The 27,168-nt window shown below is 43.0% G+C and overlaps 1 protein-coding gene across 1 annotated transcript in view; it reads right to left on the reverse strand.

The window, feature by feature from the left end:
* LOC137379663 (FYVE, RhoGEF and PH domain-containing protein 4-like) overlaps window positions 1-26,025 on the reverse strand; it is a 372,218-nt gene extending 346,193 nt beyond the window's left edge. Inside the window, 1 exon segment of the mRNA XM_068050821.1 lies at window positions 25,625-26,025. Coding sequence (XP_067906922.1) covers window positions 25,625-25,709 — 85 coding nt within the window. The 5' untranslated portion in view covers window positions 25,710-26,025.
* Between the last annotated feature and the right edge of the window lie 1,143 nt (window positions 26,026-27,168).

Here is a 27,168-nt window from a genome sequence, read left to right on the forward strand (position 1 = left end):
TGCTTCATGCAAATCTGTGTCTGTTTCTCAGGCAGCTGCAATGACACCTGGGACCTGCGCCAGTCCCGGCTGCCACAACTTTTCACTGAACTGGCTCAGATGGAGGGGTGGCTTCTTGGAGATAAGGGATATCCATTGCAGACATGGCTCCTGACACCAGTGAGAGACCTCACCACTGCTGCAGAGGAGCGATACAATGCCAACCACTGAGCTACAAGAGCCACCATTGAGCAGGAGATCATCATGCTGAAAAAGAGCCTCCAATGCTGGATGGATAGGGTGATGCCCTGTACCATGGGCCGAAAAGGCCATCTCCTTTCTTTGCTGCTCTGCACAATTACGCACCCAATAGGCCTGGTATGATGAGGAGAGATGTCAACACAACATTGAAAGATACATAGGAGGGCAGATGGAACCCAGGCTCTGCATACAGGGTTGGCAGTGAGCCAGGGATGTACGGCAGTGGCTTATCATACAAAGGCTCTGTTCTCCATAGGAACCGACGTGAGCTCTGCAAGCCACACATCACCCTCACTCACCTGCTGTTCCCCAGTCCAGATCTGCAGCATCCCTGTGTAAACCATTAGAGGCAGCAGCTGACTGAACCAATGACCATGTCACTGCACCCGTGGAAACGCTCATAAGTAATGGTGGCATGGCAATGATGTTATTGCTTACGTTGGCTCTCCTAATGGGCCAGTGGTGCAAAGGGATGTAACATTGGTGCTACATGCCGGCACACACCATTCACACAGAGAAAAGGACACACATGTTGGTGAGGAACATTTAGTGAAATACGTATTTACATTGCTGTGAGACCCGTGCATTCCCATTTGGGTAAGTGTGTTCTCTGTAAACGGAGAGGTTGCCCTTTCTTGGTGCAACATCTGCGCTAGCAGCCTGACTGGAGGAAGGCTGCTGATCTGATTGCCCTTTGGCTGTGGATGACTTTGGCGCTCATACCTTGTGCACACGAGACCTAGTGGGCCCCGGCTGGCTGGAGGAGTGCTCGTTCATCCCCTTCCAGCATTGGATCCTTTGACGGCGGATGGCCCCATAGCTATTCACCTCCTCTGCCATCTCCAGCCAGACTGCCCTGTTCAGCCAGGAGGGCCTCTTCTTACTGTCGCTGGTGAAAAGGACCTCCCACCTTGCCACACAGCCTGGAGGAGAGAGAGCAGGGAGGCATCGCTGAACTGTGGAGCCACCCTAGAGTTCTCCTCTGCCATCCTCGGCTTTTGGTGTGGTCCTTGAAACACAAAGGTGACTCCACCGTGTAACAGCTCTAACTTCTGGCTGCAAGGTTTGTCTTGCACATGTTTGAAAACCAATGCAGGACTAGTGAGGAAATCTGTGCTGTTGTCATGGTTTTTCAACTATTACATATCGACACATGTTCACGAACACTTTGCTACTGCAGCAGCTGATGTTTATTGGTGTAATATTTCTAGTTGGCAATGCAGTTAGAATATGAACATATTTTCTTGTTTTTTAACAAAGCTTGTTTAATTGAAGTTACCTGTATTTTCACATAACAGTTAGCAGAGAAATGAATACTGATTCCAAATGCATATTAGTCTGCGGCTTTTCAGTCAGATGATTCAAAGCTCATAGTAGGTAATTATTCTTCAATTATGGTTTTATTTCTGTAGTGTATTTGTCTTTTATGGTATATTTAAGTCTCACGTCCTGGAATGTGCAAAATTAAGATTATTCACACAAGAAGGAATGTTACACTTTTGTGGAAGAAGAGGATCGCAACTTCATTGGACACTGGGACACAGCAGGGTAAGTGTGATGTGGCAGCAAAGCAGAAAGTGCTGGGGTAACTCAGCAGGTCAGGCAGCATCTGTGGAGAGAGAAGCAGAGTTAACTTTCAGGTCTGTGAATTTGGTCAAGTTAACTCTGCTTCTCTCTCCACAGATGCTGCCTGACCTGCTGATTTTCTCCAGCACTTTCTGGTTTGATGCCAGATTGACAGCAGCCCCACTCTTCAACAGTGAGGTAAATATTTCTTTAGACAGCTGTCAGGAAGCAGGTGCTGGGACACTTTAAATAAGGCCCCAGCACCTACTGCACAGCTATCAAAAGATCTCTCACTGCGCCGAATGTCCCGCCTCTCCCCACGTAATATGGGGGGTGGGGGGGCGGTTCGGTGCAATTATGTTAATTAGCCCCTGCGCGAAATATCGCAGGGGCTCGGCGGAAACCGCTAAATGCGCAGCGCGGCGCCAAAATAAAATTCAGCCCATGCAGTCCACTAATCCATTATTCCATTTTTAATGATTGTAAAGATCTGTTGAGATATTCAATTCTTTTCAGTTATTACAAATAACACCAACAGTCAGAAGCTGGTCATTAGTATCCATACATGTGTTTCAGAATTATATGAAGTGACCTCTTTTCTCCCCCACTCAACAGTAATGTGACCAGTAATAGGGGAATCCAATCAACACTCCCCATTAGTCTTTCTTTTAAAAGCACCCAAGATTGCTTGGCTAGTACAGCATAATGTGAGCATTACACTTATGTAATAACCCAATACATTGCTGCCAGTGTAACATCCTTATTTAATCAGGGAAATTTTAAAACAACCCTGCATTAGCAACTAATTTTGTTTTGTTTGTAGGATGTAGGCACCACAGACAAGGCCAGCATTTATTGCCCTTGAGAAGGATATGGTAAATTGTCTTCTTGAACCACTGCAGTCCACATGGTGAAGATACTCCCACAAGTGCTGTTATGTAGCGAGTTCCAGGATTTTGACCCAGCAACGATGAAGGAATGGTTATATATTTCTAAGTCAGGATGGTGTGTAACCTGGAGGGGAACTTTCAGGTGATGGTGCTCCTATGCACCTGCTGCTCTTGTTCTTGTAGATGACAGAGGTCACAGGTTTGGGATGTGCCATCAAAGAAGCCTTGGCAAGCTGATGGTCAATGGGGCTTCCAATCAAGCAGGGTGCTTTGTCCTGAATGGTGTCAAACTTGTTGAATGTTGTTGGAGCTGCACTCATCCAGGCAAGTGGAGTATTCCATCACACTCCTGATTTGTACCTTGTTGATGGTGGAAAGACTTTGTGGAGGTGAATAACTCATCGCAGAGTACCTAGCCTGTGGCCTGCTCATGTTGCCGACCCCTGCCTACATGTCCATACACAGTGTCTGTGAGAAAAGATTTTGAGGTCTGTGGCTCGAAATTTCAGGGACCAGAAATTTCCCATTGGCTTCTTCAGACTGGCTTTAAAAAAAAAAATTGCAAGTGTCAGTTTCACAGCTGACAGGTGCTAAAGCAGAACAGTGCTTCCCAACTTGGGATATATTCGTGGTTTTCCGGTGGGTTCTGATTTTTTTTTAAAGTCCGCTGGAAAATCACAAACCTGTCCCAAGTTCAGAGCAAGGTTCCCACTCTCAGGAACAGTAAAGAGAAAGTGAGAGAGAGAGAGAGAGAGAAAGAGCTGGAGAGACAGAGTGGCAGAGGGGGGAACAGAGAGAGTGTGGGGGGGGGGGGGAAGAGAGAGAGTGGGGGGAGAGAGTGGGAGAGGGGGAACAGAGACAGAGTGAGGAGGAAAAAAAGAGTGGGAGAGAGGGAGAGCGTGGCGGGAAGAGGGCAAGTGCGGAAGAAAGATTGGGAGAGGGGGACAGAGAGAAAGAGATAGGGAGAACAGAGAGAGAGGAGAGATGGGGGGGGTAAGAGAGCATGGACAACACAAGAGGGGGTGACGACACGGCGGGAGACAAAATGGGGGGAACAACACAGAGAAGGGTGGACAACACGGGGGGTGGGGAAACACAGAGAAGGGGTGACACAAAGAGGGAGGGGGAGAGACAGAGACACAGACAGAGAGAGAGAGAGAGAGAGAGAGAGGAGGGAGAATAGAAATCAAGATCACTCCTGACAGAGGGACATCCATCCGACTAGTCCGCATCACTACAAGAAGCATGCGGGCAGTCATTGACTACTTGTGCAAGCAAAAAAATGCTAGGTATCTCACTAAATCAGTGTCCAACATAGTGATGAGAAAGTAAGTCAATAAGTTAGTCTTCTCATTTAAAGCTTCTCACGAAAATGCACATTATTTATTGTTTTGATTGATTAGAAGATAAATTTTTAATGCCTTTATCTTTCAGAAATTGTCTCACTGACCCCCCTATGTAAGACAAAAATTGTAATGTGGCCCCACCCATGCAAAAATGTCAGACACCCCGCTCCAAGCTTTTAACCTTCTGTTTTAAAATAACTTAGCAGCTAGGTTATTTAAAACACAGGTTTAAATGCTTCAGTTATGTAATCTCATTTTAAAATGAATGTCTCAATTTCTACACTCTGGCAAGCATTACTTTCACTTAGGACACAAGGTCAGTGACATGTTGCAAGTTACTGGATCTTTATTTCTATATAAATGTCACAATTCTGCTGCTATCCATTTGGAATCACATTGTTCCAGAACTTGTATTGAGGGGAAAGCAGGCAAGAAAATGCAAGGAATCTCCAGACATCAGCACTGTAAGTTCCTCATGAATACAAGAATAAGGTGTATTGGAGCTGAGTGATATTAGTGAAAACAAGAAGCTGCTGACCTATATACAATAGTTAGTAAATACAATGTAACTGATAGCTTGAATAAAGCTTCATCTATGACGAACTGTCTACGATTCCTTAACAATATCCATGCTGCATTTCCAGTTCGAAAAACTGTTGGGGCAGATATAGTAAAAATTTATTATGTTTCAATTATCATATTAGAAACTGTAATTAACTGATTTTTCTTGCTGTGAATTGGATGAAAGGGCAAGTTTTGCAAATATGTCAAAGACCAGTAACTGCAATGTACATCATTTACTATCCAGTTTGAGTGCAGATAGCCTGAGTGGCCAATGCCATTTGAAAGTTAGCTGTATGATATAATACAGTATGTTATAAGTGCACCTTTCCAACAGGTAAGAGATTTTTCTGGGACACAAATTGATTAGTCTGGAGTACCATCTTACAGAGAGTGACTAAACATTTTGTAATTAAATAATGCATGTAGTAACCTTTTGCAAAAAGGCTTTTTGTTAATAATTATCTTGTCAGATCAGAATCGACAATGATAGACTTAGGGGATAAATTTTTCAAATCTCGGCAGCAAGCTTCAAACATAGTGTGGCACATGCGCGAGATGTGCGCCGTTGATCTGCCATGATATTTGATGACGTAGAGGGGGCGGGCTCTCCGTCCCCAGCAACGGCATCCAGCAGCACTGCGCAGGCGTGACGCCGGCACCATTTTTAAAGGGCTTTAGGCCCTTCCGAAGCATTTAAAGTTTTAAAGGTACAGTATTTTAAAAATAAAAGTTAAACATTTTTAAAAAGTTCCAATACCCTCTCCCACCTCCCACAATGACTAATCAATTCATTAAATGCCCTCTCCCCCCAATAAAACTAATCTCGTGATCCCGACCTCCCTCCCTCCAAATTTGAGAACCTTTAACCTTCAACCACTTTCCACCAACCTCTTCATCAATCGCGTTAGTTTTTGCAGCCCCCCGCCCTGAAAACTTTACTCCTCCCCCCTCCCCACCAGTGCTCCACCTCAGATCTCTGAAGAGATCCGAAGGCGCGGGAGTTCCGGCAACTGGCTGGAATATCGGAGCGGGACAATCATCGCGACGAGATAAGTAATTTTCCATTAATTAACATTTATTTAAATATTTTAATTAGGTTCCCATTCCCAAGCAGCGGTGGGGTGGACCGCCACGAGGCCTTGCCACCGCCAGTAATATGGGGTGGGGCCTGCATGGCATCAAGGCCTATGGCAGGCCTCCCCCGGAGGTATTTTCCGGGTCCCCCCGCCACGACCCCCGACGCAGGGGGCTGGTAAAATCCAGCCCTGAGATATAGACATGTGAATTTAACAGAATCGCTTTACTGGAGGAATTGAAGGGCGCTCTTTATTTGTAATTGAGTTTATCTAATTTTGTCATTAGCTTTGGTGAGTAAATGACATTTTGTCCATGAGAGATTCATTGTTTCTGTATTTTAGAATCCAGGGCCTAGTTTACCAGCCTGTCAAGATAAATAAACCCGTCTTGGATACCTTCTGTTAATCTCTCTGTCCCTTCCTGTCCCACTCTGCTTTTTTATGTTACATGACTCTTCTGAAGTACTATCTGCTCCATCCTATAAAATACTCCTGATTTGGAGATCACTGCCCTTTTGTTGGCTGCCCTGCCTTCAGGCACATATTTAAGCAGGTAGAGAAATTGCAGAAACATTGACCATGGGTTAAACTGTCTTGTGACAACAGCAGTGTGAGAAACAGTCCATCTTCCTATTGCTGGTTTTTCTACTGCCTTACCTCAATAACCACAATAATAAAATTTTCCTTGAGTTTCATGGTTTATTCGATGAATCTGCATTCCTGACACAGTGTGAATCCATAGAGGTTATCTGATAAGGTCCATCTACTATACCCCATCACAATGTAGCAAGCTCTATTCTGTCAACAAAAGTAATTCGTATTGCATACTATTTTGCTTGCTAGCTAGTTAATACAGCTGTGCTGCTCAACATTGATGTTTGTATGCTTAGCTACCTTATTTATAGGGAGAAATGTGTTTCAAATCGGACTGTGTTTTGATGGCTTTAGATTGGTTATACAGTCTATATACAGATTAATTGCCCCCATGTCCGTGGCTGAGTCAATAATTTTGTTTCATGTCCATGATGCAACATGTCGGTGCCTATCCCTGCTTGTAGCCACAGTATTTATGTGGCTGGTCCAGTTAAGTTTCTGGTCAAAGCAAATGTCACTTAAAGCTACAGTTATCAGTATTTTTTTTTTTAAATCACATTACAAAACAAAATAATACCTGCACAAGCAGAATATTGTATCCTTAGTGCTGCATTAAGATGTTGAAGAAAAATGATGGTTGTATATTGTAATATAAAACTGCGATGAAGCAAATTCTTTTTTCTCTATGGATATTAGGAAAGACTAAAAATATTCAGAATTTAATCATGGAACCTAAGGGATGAGTTTAAGATTCCTTTTATTTTATAGAGAACTAAACGAAAATGATATGGACAATCCTAACCAGTTTCTACAGCAAAATTCACTTTTGTTCTGAGTGGTTCAGGAACAAACTCAATATATTATCCCATGTGTTTGTTCGGCTGTAGCAAAATTCAAACAGAGATCTTTGTTTCTGTCACTTGAAATGTTCATTGCAACATTAGCATACGCTACAGTCCTTACAATGGTATGTTGTGAAACTCTTGCTCTGATTGTAAAAGAATACGTCAAGTATTTCCACAAGCTCAATGTGTACAACTGTTTGTACATGGAGTTCTCCTTTAAGAAATAATACATTCAGCTGCTTTGTACATAGAATCCAGTTTGAAAGTAGAACTGGTTACATGAACTAAACTCAAACAAGTTAGGCACCACAAGAAGTGTTTCTTTTTCATAATCAACTTTAGTGTAGGTAAGGTTCTTTGTAACTGAATTATTCATTTCAAATTGAATTTAATAGATTTGAACATTAGGTATCTTTCACATCATAACACAAGGGGCTGGAATTTATATTTCCGCCGCCGATGGTGGTCCACCCATGTGGACCGCATGTCACGGAGCCGCCATGATATTCAGCGCGGCGGCTCATTTAAATGGCCATGGCAGACCACCCACCGCGATCACATGGAACACACAGGCTGTCCGTCCACAGCAATGGCGCCAGCAGCCTTTTTCCATTTTTAAAGAGCTTCAAGCCCTTCCATTCAATTTAAATATTTAAAGAAAGGGGTTACAAAAATTGTTAAAACATTTAATTTGCCCCCCTCCCACCCCCTAAAACTATGCAATTAATTTTTGCCCTCTCTCCCCGCAAAACGCTTCCCTTGTCCACCTGTCCTTCCCCCAGTACATAAACTTTAAACTCTAACTCTTCCCACCATCCCCTAAACCAATAATATTAGTTTGACCCCGCTTCTGCCCACCCCTCCCCACCCTGAGAAACTTGCCTGCTCCCCCGGCTGACCACCGGCACCAATATCGCAGCGGGATGGAAGGTGGAGGTGCAGGTCTGATTAATTCATTAATTTTAATGGATTTAAATATGTTAATATGTGTCCCGTTGCTACCACAAGGCTTCGCCGCCACCGGAAATATCGGGCCAGGCCTTCCTGGCGGTCAAGGCCTGTGGCAGGCCTCTGCCAGAGGCATTTTCTGGCACCCCCCACCACCACCACTGCCATGACCCCCAATGCCAGGGGGTCTGTAAAATTCAGCACAAGTTGTCTCAACTAGTAGTTAATTACATTGGATTCCAATGATAGAGAGAGAGAGTATACACAGATGCGTGGACATACACACATACATACACAGGTATATTTCAGGGGTTTCTCTAATTTGGAAGCAAAAGGATTTTTACCATCTGAAAGAAATCTGGAAATGTAATAGTGGCAATCAGTAAAAACTGATTTTAATGACCCCGGTTGAGAATAAGGCAACAACAAAGGTAAAGGAGGAAATAGCAGAGAAATTGCAGAGGATACAAATAAAGAGAAGGTATTTAAAAGGTTGGCAATGCTCAAAGCAGAGGTAATCTAGTCTGGATGGGAGGTATCCTAGGTCGCTGAGGGAAGATGGAAATTGTGGAGGCTCTGGCCACGGGCTTTCAATCTGCCTTAGATATGGGAGTGGTGCCAGAGAACTGGAGGATTGCAAATGTTACACCCCTGTTCAAAAAAGAGGAGCAGGATGAACCAGGAAATTATCGGCCAGTCAGCCTGATGGGGGGGATACTTTTCAAGACAATGGGCTGGATTTTGTGCAGGAGACAGGGCTCCCGGCCCCAGGCCAAAAATGTGGGGGGAAACCCGGCTCTGCATTTTTTCAGCACCCCCTGGAGAAATCCCCTGGTCTTTTGCTGTCAAAGTTTAAGGAGGCGGGAACCCCATCCCTTTAAAGACTTAATAGGGTCACGGATCTCGCCCCCAAGAGCTGCCAGGACAGGACCGGCAGCTCAGCAGTATCAGCAACGCCATCGGAAGCAGTAGCCACTGCTGGTACTGCAGAGGCCTTGGACCCAGAACCAGCACTGGAACCCTGGCGAAGAGTAGGTGAGGCTGGGTTTCAGCGGCCAGTACCGAAGGCCCAAGCAAGGTGGGTGGGGGAGTGGGCATTCAGTTCAGTGGGAGGGGGTTCCTGGAGGGTATAATTGTTCCTGGTGAGGGTCCTCCATGGGCCACAAATTGCCCATGAAGGAGATACCCACCCTCCCCCCTCGCCCAAAGGGAGGGTGCCTCAATTTCCAAGGCGTCCTCCCAGTCAGCAAAGGCCCTACCTGCCACTGGTAAGATCCCAGTGGCGGTGGGAAGTGGCACCTATTTGGCCTCTGGGCGGGGAGGTCGGCCGCAAGAGAATCAGAGCCGGGATTCCCGGCTTCAGGTTCTGTGCTGGGCGATCTGCCCCAATTCTCCAGCTACTCACCCCCACCCCGCCACAGAAGCCGCTGTGGGGATGAGAACAAAATCTGGCCCAACAATTTGGGACAAAATTAATTGGCACTTGGAAAAATATGGGTAAATAGCCAGCCTTGGTTAGTTAAAGGCAAACCATGTTTGACTAACCTGATTAAGTTCTCTGATGAAGTAATGGAGAGGGTTGATGAGGGTAGCCTGGTTGATGTGGTGTATTTGGATTTCAAAAGACTTTTGATAAAGTACCACATAATAAACTTGTTAGCAAAATTGAAGTCATGGGGTTAAAGGGGCACAAAAACAAGAAATGCTGGATTCACTCAGCAGGTCTGGCAGCATCTGTGGAAAGAGAAGCAGAGTTAACGTTTCGGGTCAGTGACCCTTCTTCGGAAGGGGTTAAAGCGGTTAAAGGGGCAGTGGCTGCATGGATACAAAATTAGCTAAGGCAACGCCGAGAGTTATCATGAACGTTTTTTTTTCAGACTGGAGGGAAGAACATGGACAGCCTATATAAACTAAATAGCGCAATATTAAAGGGATTACAAGAACAGAGACATCTGGAGGTGTATGTACATAAATCTTTTCAGGTTACAGGTAACATTGAGAAAAGTTTTAAAAAAGCATATGGCACCCTTTATTAGTCGAGGAATAGAGTACAAAAGCAATGAAATTATTCTAAACCTTTATAAAATACTAGTTTGACCCCTGCTGGAGTATTGTGGCCAATTCTGGGCACCACACTTTGGGAAGAATGTCTAAGCCTTGGAGAGATGCAGAAGAGATTTATTAGAATGGTAGGAGGGATGAGAGACAGGGATGAGTTATGTGGACAGGCTAGAGAAGTTGGGTTTGTTCCCCTTAGAGGAGAGAAGGTTAAGGGTAGATTTGATAGAGGTGTTCACAATCATGAAGGGTTCTGATACAGTACATAAGGAGACACTGTTTACACTGGCAGAAGAGTTGGAACCAGCGATCATAGATTTAAGGCGATTGGCAAAAAGGGATGACATGATGAAATAAATGTTTACACAGCGAGTTATGATGCCTGAAATGCACTGCCTGGAAGGGTGGTGGAAGCAGAATAATAGTAACTTTCAAAAGAGAACTAGATAAATAGTTGAAGGAGATTTTGCAGGGCTATGGAGAAAGAGCTAAGGAGTGGGATTAATTGGATAGCTCTTTCAAAGGACAGGCACAATGGGCTGAACGGCCTCCTTCTGTTCTGCATTATTCTAACTCTAACATTGAGGGGTTCTAATAATAATGTCACCTGTAAGAGTGAAGATTGGATGGGGGATTTGTTGTGATAGATTTTTAATTTTGTCCCAATCAGGTACAAGGTTGGCAGTGAGTCTATGGTGTCTGCCCAGGGACACAATTGGGCAGCTTAAACCATTTTCAGTTTCAAATATCACTTGAACATTACCGGCAAGCTGTGGGCACCCATTGGTTTCAGATGGTGGAAAATCGGTCAACTTCTCCAGAGGTGGCCAGCAGGTAAGGTCTGTTGAGGGTGTAGAGACAAAAGCAGTTCAGTGGTAAGTTAGAAGATTTTTGTGAATGCTTCTTCTGGTGCCATCAAAATCTTTTTAAAAAAGCAACAAATACTTAGCTTTTCCTGAGGGGATTCCAATTGGTGCCTTTAAGGACCACTGGTCAGGATACTGACCTCCCGGTACAGCTGGGACAAGCATGCACAGTGCATGCTCTGCCAATTTGCAAATTCACATTATAATTGAGGTTCAAACACACAATTTGTATATTTGAACAGCCTCTCATCTGTTTTGGGTTCAAGATTTGGATACTGTAAAGGCTTGCCTGAGGATTTAATCAAGTAGAAAATGGATGTGCAAGGTGCCCACCAGATGTTCCTCTGCTGGTCATCAGTTTTTCAGGTGAAAAATGAGCAGCCAACAATTATATCATTCACAGATGATCCTTCGATCCACTGCCTGGCGTGCAACTCGCTGCTTGACTTTTTAAAAAAAGTTCTTTGTAATATGCTTGAGGTTGTTCAATATTCATTAACTAAAACTGCTTGAGCTGGTAACTGAGACTAGCCTTTCATATCAATACAGCTCTTGAGTCATTGGGAATAAAAGGTCACTGCAGAAACTGCAAATAAACAAATAAAATGGCAATATGTGCCAAATGAGCAAAACAATTAATGCAATACAAGTGTTCTCTCTTTTATTTCACGATGAACAGTGAACAAGGGAATGGGGTAAACATATAAAATAAATAGTTCTTGAAGTGTGCATGTTTGCCCATTTAAATCATAAGCTGGCCCACAACAAACTCACTTGGAGAAGTGATCATACAATCTAAGTGTTTTACTTACTTTAATTCTATTCAGAGTGATCAGACTAAATACAGGATTCTAAGAATTCATTCAGCTCAGTGGACTTCTGGTACAGATTATTATAGGATTCTGAAAACAGTTAGGTATTTTAGCTATTTGAGTCATATTTTATCTTAAACCAGGAAGTTCAAGGAGTATAAATAGAGATATTCAAATACTCTGGTTAATATGTAGATATCTTAAAGAAAAACTACTTTTGAGTTGCTGAACATTCGTTTACTTTGCTACAGACTTATTGACGGTCATTTACAAAAAGGTAGTGTACATTATATCAGAATATATTAAGCAGAGCTCTTCTGACAACCTTTTCTTACATTATGATCTGAAAGGGCACAGACCTGAAACATTGACCTGAATTTTTCCAGCTCTCCGGTGTCGGGGATTGTGGAGGGGGCCTGGAAAATTCTTCCGGAGAGATCCGCCACGACCCCTGATGCCGAGAAGGCCACTCGGCGGCGGGACCTTCATTTTAATATTAAAATTAATTAAAACACATGCAAATAAACTCACTTTGTCCCAACGGCCGTCCCACACTGATATTCCGGCCGCTTTTAAAAAAATGTGGTCTCTTTAAAAATTTAAATCATCTGTCAGGGCTTGAAGCCCTTTGAAAATGGCGCCAGCACCTGCGCGGTGGCCCGGATGCTGTTGCCCTCTACGTCATTGGGGGCGGCTGTTCCGCCCCTCCATTTAAATGAGCCCCCGCCCGTAATATAGTGGGGGCTCAGCGACAGGCAATCCTTGCGGGTGGACTGCCAACTTCTAAGCGCGTTGCTGCAATTTACGGCGTGCTTGTAAAATTCAGGCCATTAACTCTGTTTCTCTCGCCACAGATGCTGCAAGGCCTGCTGAGTATTTCCAGAATTTTGTTTTTTTATTATAGTTTGTTCACAATGTTCACCCAATCAAAGAGAATATAACCAGCAACAAATATAATGGGCTGAATTTTGTTTTTGCACTGCTATAAGCGGCGGGGGGGCAAAAAAAAACTGGCAGCGTGCACACACAGGCCGCATGCTGCCATGCCACCGTGATCTTCAGCCCAGCAGCTCATTATGATATGCAGCGCTGTCGCCCCCACCCCCAACTTCCAATCACAAGGCAGGGGTGGCCTCGGCACACCATCAACAGCATCGCCTGTTTCGGTGCAGGCACTGGCGCCATTTTTAAAGGGATGCCAGGCCTGTGTTGACAGATCAAAGTTGACTCCATTCTCCCGCCACTGCAACAAAATAAGTTTGACCCACCCCCTCCAACTACACCAGTAAAGTCCAGATTATCCCTTTCCCAAACCAACTGAAGTGCAGAGTTGACCCCTTCCCCCCGCCCCCCCCCAGCCCCCCACTTCATGATAAATGCAGAGTTCCCCCTCCCCCCTTGCTGATGCCAGCTTTCCCTGGACAGGAAAGTGAAGATGCAGGGGTGCTGCATGTCACTCTGAAGATCCAGAACTGCCGGTAACATCGCTCCAGCTTCCATTTAAATGTATTTAAATAGCTGATTTGTATCTTGAAATCCAAGTCCGCACGGAACTTCCTGCCACCGGTAAGATTGGGCCCGGCGTCGGGCTGCTGCTGCTCCGATCTTCTGGCCACACCGCACACCCGCCCCCCCCACCCCCAACACAGAGCCCAATGCCAGGAGCTCAACAAAATCCAGCCCAATATGAGTGACGAAAAGTATGGGAATAAAATCTGTGGCTGAAGTTGATACATCACAGGTTTTAATGTGATTGCTGGCGATATTTTTTCAGAATTTTCTTTATCACTTGGTTGAAAACAGTTGGAATTTTAAAACGGCGAGCATGTTCCAGTATGTCCATGTATGGACTGAAAATTCTAACTGGATCTTCCGTGACACTGTGTTGGATGAATCAGAGGATTTTCAGTTTCATAATAGGGATGTTTATGCTCTGTAAGTGATTACATCAGAAATACTGGGCTGAATTATACAGCACCCCCCGGCCGATGTCAGGGGTCATGGCAGGGGGGGGAAACTGGAAAATGCCTCCAGCAGAGGCCTGCCACATGTCTCGACACTAGGAAGACCCGGCCCGATATTGCTGGTGGCGGCGAGGCCTCGTGGCGGCCCCCCACCCCCGCCATTCGGCAATGGGAGCAAAATTTGCATATGTTAAATTATTAAAATAAAATGAATTGATTACTTACCTGCTCCTGTAGTCCATCCCGGTGTGATATTGGTGCCGGTAGCCAGAACTCCCACACCTTTGGATCCACGTCCAGGGATCTGAGGCGGAACACTGGTGGGGAGGGGATGCAGCTAAGTTTTCAGTGCGGAGATGGGGGAAGCGGGGTCAAACTAATTGTCTAATATCGCTGTGGCTCCGCAATGTGTGGTCATTACGTCCGCCGCCGATTTTGGCAGCAGACATGTAAAATGCAGCCCACTGATTTAAAATGGCTGAATAAATCAAATAAATAAAATTTATTAAATGGTATTCTAGATTTTTACTGGTGCTTTGGGGATTGAATTCCACAATTTTGTCCATTATTCTGTGTAAAATGTAAATAAAGAAAGATATCCTTTATCTCTCAGCTTAATTTGAGAAATGAACCAGAAAGAAGTATAGTGGATCCAGGAAGTCGCGATTGTAAGGTACAAAATAAAGATCGAGAAGGACGTAAGTCCTTTGGCCCAAAGACCAAAGCAATAAATTGCAAAAAAAATGATTTTAAAGGGGATGAGGATGGAATTAGGGAAAATAAACTGGAAAAAATTACTCACAAATGAAGAAAAGGAACAGCAATGGGAAACATTTACAATGGTGATCAATAGAGTCCGGGAGAAATATTTCCCACTAAAAAGTAGGAACAAACCAGCCAGTAATGCAACAAGATGGAGGAATAAAGAAGTAAAGGCAAAACTGAAACTAAAGAAAAGGGCACTAGGTACATAGACAAGAAAGGAGGAGATGACAAAAGGGAAAGTAAAAAGATTAGGAAAGAAGCCAAAAAAATTAAGAAGGCAAAGAGAAACTACAAAATTAATTATAAAGGAATATAAAAAGAAAGTATTCTACAAACCCATAAACAAAAAAAGAAAAATCAGGATAGGGATAGGACCACTAAGGTATACACACGATAAACTCACAGGTGTTGACAGCAAAATGGCAGAAATATTAAATAATTACTTGAACTCAGTATTTAGCAGGGAAACTAATATGGTACACAAACATCAGAAGAAGAAATCAAAAAGGATATAAAGACATTTAAGTTAGAAAGGTGTGAGATAATTGATAAAACTAATCAAACTTGAGAGGATAAAACCCCTGATCGGGATGGATTGCATCTGTGCATATTAAAAGAAGTTAGGGAAGAGATAGCAGATGCACTATTACACATAAATAAAAATTCTTTCAAAGGGAATAGTGCCAGAGGGCTGGCGGACACTTAATATAATTTTTACATATAAAAAGGGAGATAGAACAAGCCTAGGGAACTATAGACCAATGAGCTCAACATGGGTGGTAGGAAAGATAATGTTTTTCTATTATAGCTTTGCCTAAGGATTCCATCTAGAAACTGAAAATAAAATAAAAAGTAGTCAGCACGGATTCCAAAAGGATAGGTTATACGTGACCAATCTTATTGAATTCTTTGAAGTAGTAACAGAAAGGGCAGATATGGACAGTGTAGTAGACGTAATATATTTGGATTTCCAGAAGACCTTCACCAAGGTACCACATAGTAGACTCACGACCAAGGTCAGAACATGTAGGCTGGAATTTAATGCCCCTACCCCTCCCCCCCCAGAACAGACTAGGAGGCAGAGAGGTGCAATTTGAGGGAGGGGCGGGTTGCCATGACCATCACCTACCTGCCCCTGCTATTTTACCAGTGGCGCGGAGATGACAGATGGCCTATCCATCCTTAGACCAACTGAGGCTTTCAAGTGGTCGATTAATTGCCACTTAAGGGCCTTTTCCCATCATTGCTGGGTCTTCCCACGGGGGAGTGGAGGTTCTATTGCTGGCGAGGGCCCTCCAGGACTGCCCCCAACGGAGAGACCGCTACCCCGGCCCCGCTAGGAAGCCACCAGGTCATTCGGTGAAGGCCCCTCTACCTTCATCAAAATTGAATTGGAGCCGTCCTCGGCCTTCCCCACCCTCGACAAAATGGCAGGGAGCCCAGGCAATGTTGGGAACGGAACCCTGCCATTCTGTTTGTCTCCCACCCCCACCCTGGCCTCCTGTCCAAAGGCAGAACAAAATTTAACCTTGTGTATTTGAAGAAAAACATGCAATATAAACTTACCTCAATAAAGCTCTTCTTCAAACAATTGTGAAAAGCAACAGCTAGAAGCTCAAGAAAAATATACCAGCTGTTCAGCTGAGTAACTGAACTTGCATCCTGGAAATTGCATTAAGCTATTCAAGTCACAGTTTTATCAAGTTCAATCCCAGGCTTTGCAGGGCTGAGGCTTTCAATTAAAAAAAGTGAATAAAGCACTAACAGACACAGAAGATTTTGTTGTGAAATATGCATTTTAATCTGTTTCATTGATATCGTTATTTTCAGTTATTGAGAAACATATGGCAGCCATTTTTTTGGAAAATATTAAGTGATGGAGGAAAGATAGCAACAGCATCTGGTGACCAAAACTTGCAATTACACTGTGACTGACAAGTGACCGCGCCAAACTGAATGGGAAATATGGTCATAGGTATTTACAAAAGAAAAAGTTGACTCAAAAGTATGAGCCGACATGAAAACAGGAAATAAGTTTTGTGGACAGGAAGTGCACACCTTTTGTAAGATTTGAATATAATATAGAAGGGGTGCATATGCTCAAAAAACCTATTGAAAATGGCAAATGATAGCTGCAGCTCTTGCTTTAATAAGCTTAAAGTGCCAAATCTTAGATATGCAAAAATTCATAATGTTTCAGTGAGCCCTGACAGTTTTGTAAATTGTTCCTATAACATTTCTAAAAACATCCAAAATACAGGTCTCAAGACTTTTTTGAATCTTTTGAGTGTGTATTGTTATTCTGCTCAGAAGCAGCCATGCATTGCAATTTAGTATTTTTATTAAATAAAACTTCAACAAAATTGTGAAAGTGCAGTGGTTTGCTGGAGAAAACCAGCATCGAGTAAAAGATCAAAGAATGCATTGATTTCTTGCAGCTAACATTTAAAGAAAAATATTGTGGGGTAAGATGATGTTACTATTTTGATTATGGTTAAGAGCTTCGCCTAACTCACATTATAATCTCACTGATATATCTTCACTACTGTGCTATATCATCATAACACACAAGAACAGAAATACGGCCCTCATGCTATATGTAGCCCATAAGTATCCCACGAAGCTCAGTTTTATATCCATTTCTTTTATTCAGTGATTTCTGCTGTTTGAGTTGTGTGAGCCTGTAGCAGTGGAAAGAGTTAACCTTAGGGCTGTTTCTTTATTGTTCAACAAATATACAAGAACACTCAAACTGGTTAATACCAGAAAGTTAGCTATGTACAAATTAATGACAACACAGACTTAAATTTTATTTGCCATTCTGAAGGCTTTATGGTACGCCTAAGCAGTTAAGAGATAAAAAAATATGGATGCTCCCCTTCTGGATGATTATCATTTACTAATGGATGTAATCAATGTTCAATTGTAGATGGATAGCAATTTAGTAGTTAGAATATAAGAACATAAGAAATAGGAGCAGGAGTAGGCCCATTGAACCTGTTCCACCACTCAATAAGATCATGGTTGAACTTCTACATCAGCTCCACTTTCCTGCCCTATTGGAGATCATTCTAGGAATAGTAACAACCCATTCATCCTCCCTGTCTCTCTGCAGATAGAACTACCAGGAATTAATAATCTATTTACTCACATAATTAGACATTTTGCCCTCATAATAAAGAACAATCTATGCATACATACAATCACCACATGTGAGGAGCTCTGATTTCAGGTAGTAAGTTATTGAGATACCTTGACAGTAGGAGCAGGGCTGTCCACTCTCCCAAGTGAATCTCACATGGCTGTATTTGGTAATCACGTGAAGTTAAATGGTATTTTTATGTCTATGCATAGTAAAAGAATACTATTGTATCAATGTACAGTTATAATATGATAAATAATTTTAATTTCAATTTCTCATCAATTGTGAAATAAATATTTTGTTTAGGAAACCATTTTTACTTGCTTATAATGCGACAATGTAAACTGGGCTGAAACATATAATTGCATCACTTGTACATGGCATTTTCATGAGAAAAATGACAAGGCTCTTTCGCTCCCCTCATTAAAAGGGTTAGTAATTTTTTTTGATAAAGACAATATCCCTTTAATTAAACACTTACTTAAATTTCACTGATGTAGGTAAGATAATTAGAGCAGCTGTTCAAAGCGCATGCCCACCTCTGTTTCATTACATTTTAGAAGGAAACTAACCATTGAAACACCAATGCTGCATGTAAATTGTTTTATTTGCCAGTTTTGATGAGCTGAAAAATATATTAACATTGGTCTGGATAATATTTGACATTTTAAAATTGATACAATAAATATCTAAAATCTGATCAAGAAATTCTGAATTCATTTGAGACAACACATACTAGCAAATCTGCAAATGTAGCATCTAATAATTACCAGCCACCAATTTCCAACTGCAGATTTCTGCTAGGAAACAAACCAAATTGCCAAAATAACATACACATATCCATCCTTAATGTGGAGCAACACTCATCTGTAACATTTCTCAGTAGATAGACATCATGCTTTTAAAATTAGTAATAAGCTTATGGGATGAAAGTCTTCTTCCTCTATCAGATCGCAGTGACCTTATCAGTAGAGATAGTAAAGGTTCTACTCATTAAAAATGCACATATGTTTTTTTAAAAATTCAGATGGGTCTTTTTTCTAAAATTACATTTTTTAAATTAGTCTTTAAAATAGACACTGATGACAAAAGAGCAAATTTTGTTGCTTGGCTTTTCTACTTACATATTTAATATTCAATGGAATATTACTGTGACAAATAAAAAAAAGTGTAGCTATAACCTCCTTTACTTGCACTCAATAAAGCTTTCCTGAAGAAAACGAAACACTTTTTGTAGATGTACAGGATTTCAGCCTTCAGTATAGAGCAATTAGTTTTTATTTTTAATTTTAAAAGAAAATTATCAGCCAAAGCCCTTTGTTGAAAATAGATGGAGATGATCAGGAGATATGGGAAACCAGTAGTGCTTTGTTGATGCCACACTTTTCTATATTTATAAAAGTATTAGTTGCACTGACTAAATATTTTTAGACTTTTAAAAGAAAATTTAAATTAATTGCAAATTGTTCGTACTTCTTCATAATCTAGATATTTAAAAGGATGTCAGCTTTTACATTTAATATTTTACTTAATAATTTACTTTTAATATTTGTATTGATAAACTGGCTCAAGAAGGCAGTTTACCACCACCTTCTCAAGGGCAATTAGGGATGGGCAATAAATGTTGGCCTTGTCAGCGACACCCACATCCCATCAATGAATAAAAAAAATTAACTGGAATACTCATGTACTGTTAGGTAGATACAAAATCAAAACCCTTAGTATCCAATAATCTGCATGTGCACTATATCCAAGTCATTGATTGATTAATATATATATATATATATATATATATATATTGGTGTTATGAACGCTGGACCTTGTAACATGATTATGTTTTAAATATTGTGATTTTTAAAAGTTCAAGATGGAGTCTGGAAGGTCAGGTGACCTCACATCCACTCTGCGAAAGGACAAGACAGAAGTCTTGGTTACCAGGACAATGCAGAACACAGATCCAAGACTTTCTTTTGAAAAGCAGAGACTGCAGGGTTAACACCTGAAGAGAAATGGGTTTTGCCCTCCCTGCTTTCAGGCAGAAGACAAGGAGTCAGTAATTTGGAAGATGTAAATGTACCAAGCAGCTGTGAGCACCTGGGAACAATGGAAAGACCAAGAGGCTTTGTAAAACCAGACTTCTGGATTCTGCATTTTTGGAAAAATACAATAAGCTGTTTACTTCAGAGTCCAGATAAACTTATGAGACTTTCTGAAGGCAATCAAGCTGTAAGAGAAGAAACCAACGGTTGTGGCCTCCAGGCAGGCTGGAAGAAGGGAACTCAGCAGTTGCAGCCTCACAGCAGGCTATAAGGGAAGAAACCAACGGTTGCGGCCTAGAGAGAGCGAAAAAAAAGAGACCTGTTCTTGGAAGCCTGTAAAAAGCTGCGAAGACTTGAATCTGTTTTTAAAAGTTGAAGCTTGCAGAGAAGTAGAAGACCAGCAGGATCACCAGGAAATGCCTTATTCAGGGATGTCAGGTCAGAAGTGCTTGGAGAAGTACGCAGAGAGGACATTGATTTTTGAAAAGCTCTTGGAGATCCAACCCATTGCAACTGGGAGGAGTTTGGGACTTTTAACCACAAAGGATTTGGTCATCCTAAGGACTGTGTAATGTATAGGTGTGGTGTGAAGTTTTCAAGTATTTTTACTAAGTAAACAGCTATGAGTCACTTACAAAGTATCATTCCGTTAATTGGGGATTTCTTTTGTTTAGTTGTAATAATGTCTTAAAACATGAAATCTTGTCATGTAATTCTTTAAATTGGTCTGGGGGTTTATATCTCATATTTTTCACATTAACGTTCTCACTGAGGTCGTAACATTCCCCCATATCCACTTCAAACAAAACTGTTCTTAACTCCTACTGAATGTTTCCTCCCTTCCGACCAGTTTTTCATTCATTTGCCACCTTCCCCGTAATTCCATACCCCCTAATATTTTCCAATAGTGTCCTTGTCAAAGAAGTTTTGAAATTCCATGTCGATTATATCCACTCTACCTTTCACAGAAAAGATGGCCTTGCCATCACTATTTTCTATGCTATTACCCAAATGCTTTAATTTGAACCTTTCCATAAATTTATCTGAATCTATTTTGAGGATTTAGTATCTTCCTCAATACTTAGTTTTTGGCTGTTTATATTTATATAAGCACCTTCAATGTAATACAATGTCCGAAGGCGCTTCACAGGAGCATTATAAAATAAAATGACACCGAGCCACATAAGGAGATACTAGGTCAGATGGCTAAAAGCTTGGTCAAACAGGTAAGTTTTAAGGAGTATTTTAAAGGAGGAAAGTGAGGAAGAGAGGCGGACAGTTTGGTTTAGTGTCAGACAGTTGCAAGGGAGAGGGATGGAGTCAGTAGCTGGGGAATGGAGTTTGGAGCAGGGACCGAAAACAATGGCTTCAGTCTTCCTAAAATTTAACTGCAGGAAAATTCTGCTCATCCAATACTGGATGTTGGATAAGACGTCTGATAATTTATCAAATAATTTAGCATTCAAGGTCAATCAATGAAACTCCAACACATCTCAAGGTATCCTGACATGCTGTTACGATCAGGTGAGGAGGAGTCGCAAGGCTCCCCTCTTGTCCTTCTTGTTGATTGACTGCAACACAGTTTACTCCTTTATAAACAGTGGATGAGCTTACCAATTCAGTGAGTGTTTTACCTTTAACCTTTGTTGTGATCATAAAAGAACAAATCGGACAGGTTTTCTTGAGTCTAAACATGAAATAGGTGAGTTTATTGTACTTAACCAAAAACCCGATCTAAATAAAATAATAAACTACTCTACACTTTCACTCACACATACATAGATACACACAAACAGATTACAGTGATGAGGAATAGTTTGGGTTGGATTAGAGTCCAGAATAAAATGAAATAATATACAGTCTGTGGTGTCTGTTAATTCAGTTGTCTTCTGGCTGAATCTGGAGTTCTGACATTCTTGGTTGGTAGATGTTCTTGGAGACAGTCGATCAGATGGTCTTCTTCCTGGGGGTCTTTGTCTCGGATCTTTTTCAGCCAGCTGGCAAGCTTTGAACACCCCAAGGTCACCTGGAGAGAGAGAAACACCCCTATGGGTTCTGCTTCAAAGTCTCAAGAGCCCCTGTCTTTGTAGCAAAAGGCTGCTAGCTGTTTTTCACAATGGGGAGGCAGTCCTGTGTCCTCGTTTGCAATTTAATTAGATTCAAGTCTAGGAATTCTCAATCTCTCTCGGGTCTCATTGTTTTAATATTTACTCCTTAGAGGTACATCTTCAATAGTGAATGCTCCAAGATGGCTTTGCATGTCCCGCTAACAACAGTGATACTAGATAATCTACTCAGTGATGCAAGCCGTTGTCCTGGATGGGAGCCTCATTAGCCATGCGTCTCCAATTCGATGTCTTAGAATGTGAGGCATTTCAATGCAAACTGTGGTGGCTCCCAGCTTTTTAAAAGTTAAATGTAGGATCCCAGCTTTCCTTTTTTAAAGTTTAATGTAGGTTTCCAACCGATAAATTTAAAATCCTCATTTGGCATAGCATGTTTTCTTGACAATGCACAAGAATCAATCAGATTGTGCGACATAGAGACTTTAGGTCCTGCTGTACAGACTCCACCTTTTTGTCCTGCAACTCCCTCCTCCATCTCCAGCACTGATACATTGCTATTTAATTATCAATTAATTTTAAAATGTGAATTTTGTTTGTTGATGTTGTATTTGTAAAGAGTATGCATTGAAAACTGTAAAATATCCAGTGTGCACAAGCTTGCATACCTTAAATAGCTTTGGCATAACTAAAAGCTCTCACCTTGATTGTTGTTATGCAAGCACATTGGGAGGAATACAAAGAATAAATTGGCAGTTTAGAGTATATTCAAACTATATGTTTAGCATTAGTGTGAGGCTTTTTAGCGCCACCCATATATTAAACATGTTGACTATAATTCAATTATCAAGGTCCAAATAACTCAAAAGCAGAGTGAGACTTCCTCTTCTGGGGCATCTCACTCCACTTTCCTCTGGTGTTTATGCTGCATTGCAAATTCATGTTGAAGTTACATTATAACAGCAATGTTATCATGAAGCAAAACGACTTCATGTCAACAAGTACAATTACTTGCATCTACATAGCGCCTTTAACGTAGTAAAACATCCAAAGATGCTTCACAGGAGCGTTATCAAACAGAATTTGACATGGAGCCGTATCAGGAGACATTAGGGCAGATGGCCAAAAGCATGGTCAAAGAGATAGGCTTTAAGACGCATCTTAAAGGAGGAAAGCAAGGTAGAGAGGCAGAGAGATTTAGGGAAGGATTTCCAGAGCTTACGGCCTCAGCAGCTGAAGGCACACCTGCCAATAATGGAGCAATTAAAATCAGGGATGCGCAAGGAATCAGAATTGTACTGGTATCTTGGAGGGTTGTAGACCTGGAGGAGATTACAGAGATAGGGAGGGGTGAGGTCACAGAGAGATTTGAAATCAAGGATGAAAATTTTAAAGTTGAGTCTTCACTTAACTAGGAACCAATGTAAGTCAGCGAGCACAGGGGTGATGGGTGAAAGGGAATTGATGTGAGTTGGAATATGGCAGCAGAGTTTTTAAATGAGCTTACATTTATGGTGGGTGGTGGATCGGAGGCTGGCTGGGAATTGCTGGAATAGTTAAGCCTAGAGGTATCAAAGGCATGAATGAGCATATCAGCAGCAGATGAGCTGAGGCAGGGCCAGAGTTGAGCAATGTTACAGAGGTGGAAATAGACGGTCTTAGTGATGGAACTACAGTTATAGGGAAGAATTTTCAGGCCCCAGCGGATAGGGCCCGAAAAGAAAAGCGCCGGCCAGCATGCCGGTTTATCGACCCTGTTCCTAGCACCAGCCATTTTTGCCAAGGCAGGATTGGGACCAGCAGGTAGCTGATTAGGCTCATTAAAAGCCTTGTTATGCCCACATAAAGGAGGCCGAGTGGGATTTTCCAGTGAGCCTCCAGTTTCTTGCTCCGGCAGGGGCCAGTTTAGGTGCCTGGAGGTGGACACACGATGGCAGGCCGATGGGGCCAGCATTCCAGGCAGGTCTGGAGTGTGGACATAGCCACAGGCTACCCTGTAAAGGGTTCCCACCACCCACCACCACCTCCAACAGTGGTGGCTTGGCTGCTGCATCTGTTTTTTTAATTTAAGATTGAAAAAAGTTGGTGAGAGGGGCGTCCATGTTAAAGTGCCCTCTCAGTTATCTATCAGACATAACAGGCTGCTCTGAAGCTGGAAGGCCTCTGATTGACGCTCAAGCTTTGAGAGGCCACCCGCTGCCCTTAATTGGATGGAGAACCAGGGGTGTGTTCGGGACCCAAAAATAGTCCCGTCGGGAAAATCCAGCTCATGCTGTGAATGCACCATTTTGATTACTGCAACGAAAACCCCTTTGGAACTGCAGAAAATCTTAAACTTCAATATTCAAAAAAAATCACAAGATCGATGAGCCATCCTAAATCTTTATTCAGAAAGAACCAACAGTATCTTTTCCTTAAATTTTTCCACGTTTTTGTCTTCATAATCATAGAGAAGTCCAAACAACACATTGATCAAGCATTGCAAAAGGAAGTTCCCAACATTAGAATCTTATCATTTCAATAATCAATTACAGTCAGTTTGAAACTGAAAAAAACTCTGTACTGAGTTAATAATTAGAACCTTCATCATCACCAAGGATTGCAAATCCAGGATTTCACTGCTCGTATTGGATTAGCTTAGCAGATAGTAATCCAGTTTGTTAAGAGTTTCTAAAGACCTCAAGAAGAATTTGAATAAAATGTGATATTTACAAGTATCATTGAAAACAAGAAACAGAATAAAATATCATAACTTGTTTATTTTGCATCACTTATTACCTAGCTTTATCTCCACAGTAAAGAGGCTGTACCAAGGAGACGCTGAACTCAACAAGGAACAACATGTAATAACAGCAACAGAATAAGACAGTATCCTGCCAAACAAACCAGCCAATATTTAAGTTGCAGTACTTCCCCCTCCTCAGGCTTTGACCTCTTACTGGGTACTACAACTACCTAAAGAACATCTCCATACTGCAAAGGCATGTTCTATATAGTTCAAGGCAATGAAGGATTATGCCTGAAACATCAACATTTCCCTTTCTTTACAGATGCTACCTAATTTGCTGGGTGTTTGCAGCATTTTCTGATTCTGTTTCAGATTTCCAGCATTTGCAGTATGTTGCTGTTTTTAACAACATATTCCCCATTTACTCTCTACCCTCATCAACCCCCCTCCCCTACACACCCCAGTATTCATGCACCATCTTACCAAACAGGTCACCTGCATTGACAGCCAACGTCCCTTAAACTATTTGATTATGTGACCACTGTGATGGACCCGAGCCAATCCTCACCCACACAAACTCTTCCGTAGGAGCTGCGGGATAGTGATCAGATGGAGGAACCTCTATGCAATGAGACCAACTGTCAACAACCTTAATGCTATCCTGGTTTAGATCAAGTAACCAAACATATCAGGTTCAGATCTGGCACCGACTGGTCTGCATAAATCAATTACACTTAACAAACGCGCTAAACCATTGAGGAAGGGCGAGAAAATTTGTTGTTATAAAAGGTTTTGAAAACGAAATCGACATTGATCCAGCTGCAACCAAAGCTATAACCATAATTTCAGATTTGTTCTTAAACACTTTAGGACTTAAAATTAATGGAGTCCCGAAAGTAAACAACCTGAATATGGAAAAAATGATTGTTGAGGTTTACAGCGATGAGTAAGTGTTTTACGTAAAGGTAAAGGTATATCCCTGGTTAACAGACGCCCTGCGATTAAATACTGGGGTGTATCCCGGGAATGGGAGCAATGTTTAAGAACCAACTCAAAGACGCGATCAACACTCCCTGATGCACTCTCTCCACTCAGCATTCAACCCCATTCTGTCTTACCCGTTTCATCTAACGTCTGCTGCCTGTGGAGCGAAAGGCTGATCTCCTTCTTCCTGACTGCAATCCTCCTGAAATCTTGCTGCATGGTGAGCCCCTGTACCACCGAGTAGGGGTGGTGGGTAGTGGTGGGGGGGGGGGGGGGGGGGTAACAAAATCCAACCAAATGAAAATACAAGGCACGATCACAAAAACGTCAGACTCTGCAAATAGTTCACATAGTGCAGCACCCACTCGGTGCCTATGTGCGGTCAGTGCGTTAGCGTCCCGCGGTGGGCGTTTGAGAAACTTCACACCTCGTGAACCAGAGCACTTCGCCCAGGTAACTCCGCCCCTATCACCCAGGTAACCACACTCACTCTCACCTATGTACCCCTTCAACCCGCATGCTCCTGAGTAATCCCACTCCCTCCCACACTACCCCACCCCTCTAACCCGCATGCTCCTGAGTAATCCCACTCCCTCCCACCCACACTACCCCGCCCCTCTAACCCGCATGCTCCTGAGTAATCCCACTCCCTCCCACCCACACTACCCCGCCCCTCTAACCCGCATGCTCCTGAGTAATCCCACTCCCTCCCACCCACACTACCCCGCCCCTCTAACCCGCATGCTCCTGAGTAATCCCACTCCCTCCCACCCACACTACCCCGCCCCTCTAACCCGCATGCTCCTGAGTAATCCCACTCCCTCCCACCCACACTACCCCGCCCCTCTAACCCGCATGCTCCTGAGTAATCCCACTCCCTCCCACCCACACTACCCCGCCCCTCCAACCCGCACGCTCCCGAGTAATCCCGCTCCCTCCTACCTACACTACCCCGCCCCTCCAATCCGCATTCTCCTGAGTAATCCCGCACCAACCCGCACTATCCCGCCCTTCCAACCCGCACTCTCCCGAGTAATGCCACTCCCTCCCACCTGCACAATCGCGCCCCCTCCAACCCGCATTCTCCCGAGTATTTCCGCACCACCCCGCCCCTCCAACCCGCACTCTCCCGAGTATTCCCGCACCACCCCACCCCTCCAACCCGCACTCTCCCGAGTAATGCCGTTCCCTCCCACCTGCAAAACCGCGCCCCCTCCAACCCGCATTCTCCCAAGTATTTCCGCACCACCCCGCCCCTCCAACCCGTACTCTCCCGAGTAATGCCGCGCCCCCGTCCCTCCCCGCCCACTCCCGCCCTCATCCAGTTAACCCGCCCCCTTCCGCGCTCACCCAGTTAACCCCGCCCCCTACCGCGCTCACCCAGTTAACCCCGCCCCCTACCGCGCTCACCCAGTTAACCCCGCCCCCACCCAGTTAACTCCGCTCCATCCCACCCCCTCCCAGGTGTACCTGTTGCTCAGTGTGTCTGGCGATTCACCTGGGCTCGAGCCACGGCACGCGCTCCTGAGTGTGGTACCTGTCGGTCACAGCGACGTCACATGAAACTTTGTAGTTTGTTGATTTATGCTCACACCTTCCACTGGAAACAAGGCTGATGTGATGAATAGTATCTTTTGACTGCCCTGCGGTGCTCCTCCAAGCATTTTATTTCACCACT

Source organism: Heterodontus francisci, chromosome 18 (assembly GCF_036365525.1).
Source record: "Heterodontus francisci isolate sHetFra1 chromosome 18, sHetFra1.hap1, whole genome shotgun sequence".
Taxonomy (NCBI): Eukaryota; Metazoa; Chordata; class Chondrichthyes; order Heterodontiformes; family Heterodontidae; genus Heterodontus; species Heterodontus francisci.